The 12,351-nt window shown below is 48.5% G+C and overlaps 1 protein-coding gene across 2 annotated transcripts in view; it reads right to left on the bottom strand.

Moving 5' to 3' along the window:
- The window catches only part of LOC140394108 (cytochrome P450 3A21-like), a 49,340-nt gene extending 37,385 nt beyond the window's left edge, over positions 1-11,955 (bottom strand). The window contains exons 1-4 of one of the 2 annotated variants that reach the window (XM_072480956.1): positions 11,757-11,955; positions 5,008-5,101; positions 4,247-4,299; positions 1,959-2,058 (exon numbers count right to left, since the gene is read on the bottom strand). In XM_072480956.1, coding sequence (XP_072337057.1) covers positions 1,959-2,058; positions 4,247-4,299; positions 5,008-5,101; positions 11,757-11,854 — 345 coding nt within the window. In that variant the 5' untranslated portion in view covers positions 11,855-11,955. Of the gene's footprint in view, positions 1-1,958; positions 2,059-4,246; positions 4,300-5,007; positions 5,102-11,397; positions 11,523-11,756 lie in introns of those variants that run through there. The other variant, XM_072480957.1, reaches the window with a different exon arrangement.
- Positions 11,956-12,351: the final 396 nt, after the last annotated feature.

Genomic DNA, 12,351 nt, shown 5'->3' with positions numbered 1-12,351 from the left:
GCTTAGCCTGGTCCAATTTAAGGTGCTACATAGAGCACACATAACGGGAGCGAGGTTGAGCAGGTTCTTCGGAGTGGAAGACAAATGCGGGAGATGCGGGGGAAGCCCGGCGAACCACACACATATGTTTTGGTCGTGTCCGGCACTGGAGGGGTATTGGAGGGGAGTGGCGGGAGTGATCTCGAAGGTGGTGAAGGTTCGGGTCAAGCCAAGCTGGGGGTTAGCTATATTTGGGGTAGCGGATGAGCCGGGAGTGCAGGAGGCGAAAGAGGCCGATATTGTGGCCTTTGCGTCCCTAGTAGCCCGGCGTAGGATTTTACTCATGTGGAATGAAGCAAAACCCCCCGGCGTGGAGGCCTGGATAAACGATATGGCGGGGTTCATAATACTGGAGCGGATGAAGTTTGCGCTGAGAGGATTGGCCCAAGGGTTCACCAGGCGGTGGCAACCGTTCCTCGACTATCTAGCGGAACGTTAGGGGGAAAATAGATAGCCAGCAGCAGCAGCCCAGAGGGGGTGGGGGGGGGGGAGGGAAGGGGGGGGGGGGGGGGGTAAATTGTTTGTGTTCTAGATGGAGTGAGGGGGGGGCGGGGTGGGGGAGCACTATTGCGTGTTATTTTGTTAGTTCACTATTTTATTTTAACAATGTTATCTATCAGTTATCATGTTACCATTTTTGTTTATTTGTAAGGGGGAAAAATTGTTTTCGAAAACTTTAATAAAAATATATATTTTTTAAAAAATCTCTCTCCTGTGCCTCACAAAAATCAGGCTGTGGAAATCCTGCCAGATTTCAAGACAATTACGAGTTCCAAAGGTGAGGGGTGCAAGTTCCAGACAAGTCAGATAATTCTTGGATGTGATACACCTTCTATTCTACCTCAACAACATGGGCTAGTCCAAACTGGGACAAGCAACCAGTGAGAATTTAGTTGAATCCAGAGATCACAGCATCGGCATTATAGGTCATCCCATCAAACATACTCTTCTCCCCCACACTTGAGGAATTTTGTTTGGCAAGACTCATCTCTGTCGTAAAGCACTGGAAGATCATGGAGAAAAGATGGGAACCAAATTATATTCGAGCTGAAATGCTTAAATATTCAGAAAGCCAAAACAAGGGCCTATTACGCAAACAAGAAAATCTAATAAGCCCATAAGATGTAGGAGCAGAATTAGGCTATTCGGCCCATCGAGTCTGCTTCGCCATTCGAACATGGATGTTACGTTCCTCATCTCCATTCCCCTGCCTTCTCCCCATCACCCCTGATCCCCTTATTAATCAAGAACACCAGATTTGTGCTGTTAGGTACAGGGCTACAGACCAAGAGCTGGAAGGTGCAATCAGACAGAATAGTTCTTTCTTAGAACGCAAGAACCAGGCGCAGGAGTAGGCAATTTAGCCTCTCGAGCTTGCTTCACCACTCAATACGATCATGGCTGATCTCATCATGGTCTCAACTTCACCGTCCTACCCGTTCTCCATATCCCTTCAACCCATTACCAATTAAATATCTGTCTAACTCCTCCTTCAATTTACTCCACCGCCCTCTGGGGTAACAAATTCCACAGATTCGCGAGTCTTCGGGAGATGTTTTTTCTCCTCGTGTCTAATTTAAATTTGTTACCCCTTAACCAGAGGTTATGACCCCTCATTCTAGAATGCCCCACAAGAGGGAGCATCCGCTCCATGTCTACTTTATCCAAACTTTTTATCATCTCATATGCCTCAATTTGATCTCCCCTCATTCTTCAAAACTAGAGAATATAGGAAAAACTGCTCAATTTCTCTTCATAAGACAACCTCTCACCTCTGTAATCAATCTAGCGAACCTACTCTAAACTGCCTCAATGCCACGACATCTTTCCTCAAATAAAGGGACAGAAACTGCACAATACTCCAGGTGAGGAACCAATGAGAGCAAATAAGCCTCAGTGTAATGTAAGCAAATACTTACCCGCCTATTGGTGAACAAAGGGTAACACTCTTTTATGAAGATGGTTTTCATCAAGTCAGTATCCAGGATGGCGAGAATGGGCAGCCGCCCATCATAAATCCTAAAGGAAACAACAGAATTATTAGAAAGTGTAACTGGTTCTTCGATAAGGTATAGTGTGGGGTCTGAATGGGGGTAGTGGCGGAGCAAACACCAACCGCACCCATGTTGGGTGTCCTTGATGGCCAGGTCTCTATCACAATGATATCACAGGAGCATGTAGGAAAAGGAAATATTGAATGTCTCTGATTTTAGTATAATAATCCAGGCTATACTTGCACTACCAACCAGATGGGAAACAGCCTTGCTTCATCTTAGCATTTCAGCTGCTGCCTGGGAACTTAACACCAGAAAGAAGATGAGCAAGTTCACTGAAATACTGGGTGCTGGAAGTCCGAAACGAAAACCTGGAAATACTCAACAGCTCTGGAGGAGAGAGAAACAACGTAACATCGATACGAATAGGACTTTTCTTATGGAACTCTGAAAAGGAGTCATATTTGACACGAAACATTGACTTCCTCGCTCCGCAGATGCGACCAGATCTGCTGCACATTTCCAGCACTTTCATTTTTAAGCTTAGATGAGAGAGTACGCTCTTGCTTCAGCTCCTCACAAACCAATTTATAATCCATAAATTTTGTTCAGTGAAAAGTCAAAATTGCATTCATACGGGTTAAATTTCCATCTTGTCGGCCCTGGTTTGATGAGCCAGACTGCACGTTTGCTAACTGCTAAAGTTCTTCGGGGTATTTGCACAGTTGTAGTACACCCCCACTGCTTACAGAGAAACTTCAACAGCGACCACCTGACTCACCCATCAACAAGCCAGAGAAACCCCAGTCCCAATTTTGTTGAGAGTACTCCGGACATAAAACCTGGAAGCACAGATTTCTCAGACACCATGCAAATTTCCTGTTGCCAGTTTTCTCTTCTGAAAGTGAACCTGTTTAACAGGTTACCTAATAGTCAGCCTGTGGCACTTAGCCACAGTGGACAACAGGTTGGAGGAGAAAGGCGATAGGATTGGAGAAATGGTGGTGAGAAGTGGGGGTTAGTAAGAAATGGCCAGGAGAGCGCTGGAATAGTTCAAGACCAGGTCACAGCCACAAGAAAAGGGTCATAAATAAAAAGGCGTAAAAATAAAATGGAGACAAGCAGCCTCCTTAAAATCCTTCAACAATTGACCCAACCCTTGTGGCCCCCACTTATTTACACTCACCTCTGAAGCCCATCCTGGACCAAAAGAAAAATGAGGATTTCAAAGCTCTCAACCTGACAGAAACCACCTCCAGGATCAATTATGTTTTTGAAACTATTGGGATGTGTTCTGGAGGTAAACTCTTGCCAGTTTTCAATGGATGGAATTCCTGGTATAGACTAGGACGTTCTCCCACAGACATTCCCTTGCTGTAAGGAGCACAGATATCCAGTCAAATCTCCAAGCCACTGCCAGAATTGCCTTGCAACAGTGAAAATGGGTCGATTCCTAGTGGATTGGGGCTTTACCCCATTTTTCCAGTGAATTGAATGGAGAAGCGCTCCACCCATGTCTAAACCGAAACAGAGAGAATTTCAGGCTCAGTGTGAATACAGCATTGGAGACACTTTCTCAGTTCCATCGCATGCAAAAGAACCAAATGTATTCAGTTTGAATACCCCTGAAAAATGCAGCACTCAAATACAAATCATAGCATCTACAGTGCAGAAGGAGGCCATTCGGCCCATCGAGTCTGCACCGGCCCCTCGAAAGAGAACCCTCCCTAAGCGCACACCTCCACCCTATCCCCGTAACCCAGTAACCCCACCCAACCTTTTTGGACACTAAGGGCAATTTAACATGGCCAATCCACCGAACCTGCACACCGCCTGGAGGAAACCCACGCAGACACGGAGAGAACATGCAGACTCCGCACAGACAGTGACCTAAGGCGGAAATCAAACCTGGGACCCTGGAGCTGTTAAGCTACTGTGCTAACCACTATGCTATCGTGCCGCCCAATGTGGCATTCTTTTCAGTACAATGATAAAAGTGAAGGTACTCAGACCAACAATGTCGCTCAATGTAAATGTAGCATCCTTAGAAGTGCAATAATTGCATCAGCGTCAATACTGCTTGGAATGATATGTGCCTTTAAACATCTTAAACTACACATTACATTACTGGAGTAAAATGCATAAAATGGATTTTTGAAATGGATAAAAATCCACGCATTCATACCCATTACTGGCTGATCAAATGCACTCACCCCCACATCTTTCCATACTTCTTGTAGCATTCCGTATCAAACCCAAACATACCCTGGCCAGGAAGAAAATAAAACCATTAGCAAAAGTATTCACATAATCAAAAAAGGCAAAACAATATTTTCTTTTACTGTGTGTGGGGGGATATTAGAGACTGAAGTTTTCGGCCCCATTGGGAGGGAGCTTGGAGAGGGGGGTTGGCTGCAGAATTTCACAACATCTGACCAGCGTGCTGGTTCCCCAGCAATATCTCACCCCAGACCATTTCCCCCCAAAGCAGGATGGGTGGCAGCAGGTCTACCAGCCCACAAGTGGCCAATGAAGCTGGTTTAAAATGTCTGCTCAGGCCTCTTGTCCGAGATTGACTGGAGTTGTCCGGGAACTGTAGGTGCCTGAAGGTGGCATCCCAGTGCACGGGGGTGGGGGGGCGGGGTCTTATTGAGCCAGTTCAGTGAAGCACTGGCACTGCCAATTACAGGGATACGGATTCTATCTGGCTCTGCAAACACTCAGTGAGATTGTCCTCGGGAAGAGTTTCTCCAGCTTTTGGCTGGTTCACTAAATGGAGAGCCAGTCAATCAGCACCTGATCTGCCCTGCTCGGCCCACAGTCTCCTAGTCACCCAAACATTAGCAGGAACTTTGGAGAGGTCTCATCAGCTCTTGGTTAAAGGAAGAAACAGGGATATAGCAGAATGATTTCATAACAGGCGATGTTCTAATTGGAGTTATTGACAGTGTGGACAAACGTAAAACAAACATACCTTTCTGTAATGGTGTATTGTTCCAATGAATGGCAGTGGCCTTGGGCCTGGAACTCCAATCCGTTTAAATAACCCATAGGGTAAAACACTGTACCTGCAAATTAAATTGAAATGGTTACAATCTTAGAAAGAACCAAACTGTGAACTAAATCAAATATACCTTCCAGTTTCATGAAAATGAAATCTCATTCAAACACCAATCTTATGTCCAACAGATGTTGTCATCTAATATTGGACATCTTCAAACAAGGTTCGGTATTTCGAGATTCAACAGAAACCCAGCACCGGGACCTCCGTTGGTGGCCATGGAGTGAGTGGTCGCACATGAGATGGTTCCTGCCTGAGGACTGGTTCTTTGCCCCTCCTTGCCAGGGGGTGGTACAGGTGGAAAAGTGATAATATTGAAGAACTAGGATTTCTCCTCTGCTGGGTGATGTTGAAGAGTTGAGCAAGGGGCATTCTTTGGACCCGCAGGACACACATGGCGTACGAAGGGAAAAGATGGCGGGGGGGGGGACCAGCGGCACCGTTGCCCACACAGTGGTCGTCGGGGCAGTTGGTTGAGTTCCTTTCGCTGAATTTAAAAAACAAAGGCTGGCAGTCACTGAGGACTTGGCAAGAGTGGCAAAGCCAATTCGGGCTGCCTGGAGAGGGTGGACCAATAGCTGGAGACGCAGAATGTGTCGATCCAGAAGGTAAAGGAGAGGGTTGCCGACCAGGAGGATCGGATTGTCTCTTTGGAGGCAGAAATGTTGGTGATGTCGGGGGGAAAATTATGCTGAAGGCTAAGGTCCACGATCTGGAGAACCACTCAAGGAGGCAGAACTTGAGGATTGTGGGGTTGTCCAAAGGCATTGAGGGGACAGGAACAATGGAATATGTGGCCAAGGTGTTCGAGCAGTTGGTGGATGGAGGGGGTCTTTGACTGTCCTCCTGAAGTGGACCAGGTCCATCGGTTGTTGAGGAAGAAGCTGCGAGCTGAGAAACCGCTACGGACGATTATTGTGTGGCTCCATAGGTATTTGGACAAGGAAAAGATTCTGAGGTGGGCAAAGGAGACCCATGAATGTAGGTGAGAAGGCCATAAAATCCGTATCTATCAGAACTTGGGAGTTGAGCTGGCTAAGAGGGAGGAAGGCCGGGTTCAACAAGGCCAAGGTGTGATTTGGCATGATGTACTCGGCTCGTCTGTGGGTCATGCATGGAGGGAAGTGAACACTAATTTTGATACACAGGAGGAGGCAAGAAACTTTATAAAGGACCATGACTGGGAGACATTTGAGGATTGTGTGTGGGTTCACCTGCACGGTTGAGCTGTGGCATTGTACTCAGGGGCGAGAGGCTTTGTTTGCTGTTGTTTTCAGTTCACTTTGTGCTGTAAATGTATAGTTTCATAGTTTTGTAATAGCTGCCCCCCTGCATGTGGGGTGTACGCATTGGGAGAGTTAATGCATTTGGTGGTTTTGGTGGGGAGTGCAGTGGGTGGGAGAGGTGACGTGGGGATGAAGGAGTTTGGAGGTGCAAGATTAAAGGGTGTGACGGGGGGTGGGAATGTGAATCTTTTCCTATATAAAGTTTGTGTTGAGCCTCAGGTGGGGGTTTGGTAGAAATGCTGGTTCACGGAAGTGAAGTGGGGGGAAAGCCATGGCTGGCTATTTTGGGAGGAGGGGGAGTTGTTTTTCTGTTTTCTTTGTTTTTAAGTTTGGGTTAGGATAGCGAGCCTGGGGCGGTGGGGTTTCTTTGTTTGGGATCGAGAGAGGGGGGTTTGCTGACATTGAAAATTTCTTTAGGGAGTCATTGGTTGGAGGGAGTGGCGGTGGCCATCTTGGGATTAAGGTTTGGTTGATTAGGGTGCCTGGAGGAGGGGACGTGCTACTCTGGAAATCTCCCCCAACCTCATGGAATGTGAGGGGATTGATTGGACCGATTAAAAGATCTCAGGTGTTCACCTATTTATAAAGTCTGAAGGCAGACGTGGTCTTCTTTCAGGAGACTCACTTAAGGGTTAAGGACCAAAGGAAATTGCGGAAAGAGTGGATGGGACAAGTGTTCCATTCGGGGTTGGAGTCAAAGACGAGGGGGGCTGCGGTACTTAACAAGAGGGCGAGTGTTCTGTTGGAATTTTACATTTGGAGAAGATAAAGTTTGCCATTAGGGATTCGGAGGAGGGGTTCCACTCGAGGTGGAGGGTGTTCATCTCTTTCTTTAAGTGTTGGTAAACGTCAGCGGGCGGGGTGGAGGCGGCTTGTTTTATATTACAGTTATAAAGCGGGACAGGTGGAGGGGATATGGTGAAGGGGGTGTTTATAATGAGACATGTATAATGTTGGATGGAATGTTGTGTTTTGTATATAAATTGAAAATTTCCTGAATAAAAAAAGAAACACAGCAACGGTCAGGCCTGGAAGGACATTATACAATTCATGGATATTGTAAATTTGGTTACAATAAACTCAAACCCTGTTGTGTAGTGGACCACAGACAGCGAACGTGATGGTCTCATCAAGAGAGCAGCATTAATTACAATGCAAGTTCAAATGCGTACATTGTGCTGGTCTGAAACCCAATCCAACAACAGGTTTGCCACACTGCTGGCCTGTGGGCCAGTTCCCTGGCGTCTTGTCACACACAAACCGGGTTTCCTCCAGGTTCTCCAGTTTTCTCCCACAGTCCAAAGATGTGCAGGTTAGGTGGATTGGCCATGATAAATTGCCCCTTCGTGTCCAGGGAAATGTAGGTTAGGTTACAGCGATAGGGCAAGGGAGTGGACCAGTGTGCAGTGCTCTTTCAGAGGATCAATGCAGATGCGATGGTCTGAATCGCCTCCTTCTGCTCTGTAGGATTCTATGAACCACACACACAAACACACCCATTACTAGCAACTTAAGCAGTTCAACCATGATCGTTCCATTTGGTTTCCCAGATCCCAAAGGCAACAGGAGTAATTTTAACTGCCAAGAGGTGGGCCCTGCACTCCAGGGAGGTTGCCTGTGTGTGCCACTGCATAGAGGAGCTATTCTCCATCCCCTCCCACCCACCCCATAGAATGTCCTCTTACCACAGTGACAGACTAGCTGCAAGAGGCATTTAACTTCAAACTTGTAAAGATTGCAGAAAGGGCACCTCCATTTTGAATCACCCCTTCCCTTACTTGTCTTCCATTGCAAGCTGCTGTGCCTTTCATGCTTGAAGGCCTCTGATTGGCCTTGCAGTTTAGTCTGCCCACTATCCTTAACTGGTCAGCGGGTCCGCTTTGTGGCCATTACTTTGTCACTTTGTGGAAAGATCACAGGTGAGCGACTGTTCCCTCACTGCAGGCCTCTGTTCCTCACATTTGAGTCTGACCACAGAGTTCAGGAGTCTGCGGGAAATATCCTGCCCTGTGCGCCTCGTATTTGTAAAGTCATGAAACCTATATAACATTTTTTTACAAAACAGCCTGGAGCCCCTGTGGTGATATACCACTGCACTTCCCTAGCATTGTACATAGTTATATAATAGTTGTGTGTAACGTGGCCCTGTAATCCTGTGTATGGTACTGTGTATTGTACTGTAGCTCTGTAGAGGTTCGGTCACCTGTATGTAACCTGACCTGGCCACGGAGAGCTCCGCCTTAGCCACTCCCCCGGGAGTTAAGTATAAGACCCAACTTCTGAGACCGGACCCATTTTGTCTGGGGTCGTCTGTGTCGGGTAAGCTTCCTATGTAGTGTATTAAAGCCTTAGTTAAAGTCTCACATGTCTTTGTGGTTCTTGACGCTTAGTGCATCAGCCCCTCACCCCCTTCACTTACAATGTTCGTCACCAGTATTACTTTTGCAGAAAAATCTGAGCTAACAGAAAGACAAGATTATGCAATATGGATAACAAACTCCAAATCACTAGTCAGGGCAGTGCGTGACTGATAAGAAACTGGATGGGAGAAACTCGCTGTTCAAATAATTGTGCAGAACATAATCCTGGCACGGGCTGGTAAATGTTAATACTGGGATGAAAGAACTGCAGGGTGCACAAGGCTGATACTGTTTGTCATGATATGCAAACATGCAGCTAATGAACACATAGAATAGGACACGGCCAATGAGCAGTCAGGACACTCAGGGGTGGTATCTCACTATAAAAGGGATGAGGCACTCACACCCTGCCTCTTTCCACAGACCAACAGAGTGAGACAGGGTGTATCCTCAGCATCACACCCCACACGTGGCTTAGAGCAAGGCTGGTTCAGTTAGACTGAGTTACTACATTTAGATTAGCAGAGAGTCGAACTCATTGAGAACTGTGCTAATAGTTCAATAAAACACATTGAACTCACTTCAAAGTCTGGAGCGTCTTTTACTCAAAACTGCATCAAGTGGCAGCTTGTGTTATTCCAAATTACATAACACAACACTGTTCTTGAAGATTACGCTGAGGCCAATCAGAAGAGGAGAGGAAGGCCAAAAGGCAGATCATCCCAGAGAATGGGGTCAGAGGGAGGAAAGGAGGTGGGAGTGAGGCTTCCAGAATTTTAAAAGTACATGTTAAAGCTTTTTCTGTTATATCAGAAATTGTATTTTCCGCACTCCGCCCTCTGCTGATTGGCAAAGCATAACAACAATTGACAGACAGGCAAGACAATATGGAGGAATTTCACTGGCTTTCTTCCTCCTATTGGGTAAAGCTTATTGGCCATTGTTCGCCGTTTTGCCATTGATCAATTTTCTATGCATTCCATAATATTTGAGGCAATTCGCTCAGGGTCATTTGCTGCTTTAATATGCACAATGGTCAGCACTGCGGCCTCACAGCGCCAGTGACCCAGGTTCGATTACGGCTTGTGTGCAGTCTGTACTTTCTCCCCGTGTCTGCGTGGGTTTCCTCCGGGTGCTTCGGTTTCCTCCCACAGTCCAAAGACGTGCAGGATTGGCTGTGCTAAATTGACCCTTAGGGCGAAATTCTCCCAAAACGGCGCGATGTCCGCCGACTGGCACCCAAAACGGCGCCAGACGGGCATCGCGCCGCCCCAAAGGTGCGGAATGCTCCGCATCTTTGGGGGCCGAGCCCCAACATTGAGGGGCTAGGCCGACGCCGGACGAATTTCCGCCCCGCCAGCTGGCGGAAACGGCCTTTGGTGCCCCACCAGCTGGTGCGGAAATGACATCTCCGGGCGGCGCATGCGCGGGAGCGTCAGCGGCCGCAGTTTCCCACGCATGCGCAGTGGAGGGAGTCCCTTCCGCCTCCGCCATGGTGTAGACCGTGGCGGAGGCGGAAGGGAAAGAGTGCCCCCACGGCACAGGCCCGTCCGCGGATCGGTGGGCCCCGATCGCGGGCCAGGCCACCGTGGGGGCACCCCCCGGGGTCAGATCGCCCCGCGCCCCGCCCAGGACCCCGGAGGCCGCCCACGCCGCCTTGTCCCGCCGGTAAGGTAGGTGATTTAATTTACGCCGGCGGGACAGGCATTTTAGCGGCGGGACTTCGGCCCATCCGGGCCGGAGAATCGAGCGGGGGGGCCCGCCAACCGGCGCGGCGCAATTCCCGCCCCCGCCGAATGTCCGGTGCCCGAGACTTCGGCAACCGGCGGGGGCGGGATTCACGCCAACCCCCGGCGATTCTCCGACCCGGCAGGGGGTCGGAGAATGTCGCCCCTTGTGTCCTAAGATATAAAATTTAGGTGGGGTTACAGGGGAGTGGGACCAGGTAAGATGCTCTTTTGGAGGGTTGGTGCAGACTCGATGGACCAAATGGCCTCTTTCTGTACTGTAGGGATTCTATGGAACAAAAATGAGAGAGGATGAGACAAAGTGGCAAGAAATGAAGGGGTGGCGGGGCTGTCAAGAAGTTCACCTCGCCCTCCTGCTGCGGCTATTGCTACATCTCATATTCCCCCCCCCCCCCCCCCGTACAATTATGGAGGATATCAATGGCCTGGGGACTGTAAAAGGTGTCCAATAAGATGTAACATCAACTTTTTTCTAAGTGAGAGCCCCGGAACTTCTGGAGTAAATGCTGATAAGCGTGATGAAGTCTTGACAAAGAAAAGTGTCGCAGAAAATCTCCGATGTTTAAAAGGTCCTCTTCAAACCTCATACCATCCAAGCCAATAAAAAGCGATTTGCAAAGCGGTTACTTAAACCCTCCAGGAATTACTTGACATTTTCTGCAACAACTCTTGTTAGGAAAGGTTATGCATGAAAATACCTTTCGTGGTTCAATCCCCCACTCCACCAAAAAGCTGTCAATGATACATTCATTTTCTGTACATTTTCTACATTCGGTTAGTTTTTTATACCCAGATTAACATTTTATGCAAAGTTTCACGTGAACGGGTCTGTCTCCGGGGAACCGATGTGAATCTGCAGTGTTGACAATTCTTCCCCCCCCCCCCAATCCCATTAACATTAACTCTTACTTCCTCTGAAAATTCCACTGCGATGGACCTCCATCCTGGGAAACCCCTGCATAAACTCAGAGACCCTCCCCCATCAGGCGGATTTGTTGGGATCCGCGGTCAGGGGGCAGGAGGAGGCGGAAATGTCCCGGAATCAGCAGCGATTCTCCAGCACCGCCCCCGGCTCAGCTCCCAGCTCCGCTCTGTGGGGATTGCAGGGGGCGGGGGGGGGCAGAGACTGAGGAGCCCCCAACAGTTACAAACAAACACAAACGCTGGGAACTTTCCTCAGCCAAACACTGAACTGAGTTCAGCTTTGGGACTATTTTCTCCCATCGCTCGAGGCGGGAAAGGCAGAAAGAAATCAATCAGACACTTACCAAGCCAGCAGGAGCAGGAAAGTCAGGAGAAGGATCCAGGTCTGGTCGGACAGAGCGGCCCGGATCCCCCCCAGACTCTCTGGGAAAAGGACAGTCATCCTGAGAGATGGTCAGGGATCGGCTACTGGGAGCCTGAGCTGGGCACTGGGTGTATTTATAGGGAGCGTCAGTCACAATAAAGCAGAGCCAGAGGGCGGCTGGTTTACTTCATAAAATCCCGCAAGTGCAGAAGGAGGCCATTACCCATTCCCCTACCTATCCCGGTAACCCCATAACCCACTTAACCTTTGGGCATTAAAGGACAATTTAACATGGCCAATCCACCTAACCCACACATTTTTGGACTGTGGGAGGAAGCCAGAGCACCCGGAGGAAATCCACGCAACTTCATTATATAAAACCAGGAAAAACAATTGAGTGTCTCTGGGCACAATTTAACGGCCAAGTCGCGACAGGCACGAATCCCCGTGAGCCGGTTAGATCACGGGGAGAAGCTGAAATCAGGAACTGTGCTGGGCGGCGATTGGTTTCCGAACTAACCGGCCCGATCCCATTGGCGAGATCCAGATCCCACTGCGATGTGGCAAGAAACCAA

This window comes from Scyliorhinus torazame, chromosome 17 (genome assembly GCF_047496885.1).
Source record: "Scyliorhinus torazame isolate Kashiwa2021f chromosome 17, sScyTor2.1, whole genome shotgun sequence".
Lineage (NCBI taxonomy): Eukaryota > Metazoa > Chordata > Chondrichthyes > Carcharhiniformes > Scyliorhinidae > Scyliorhinus > Scyliorhinus torazame.
Note: the sequence above shows the minus strand (reverse complement) of the source record. Positions and strands in the feature narration are given on the sequence as shown.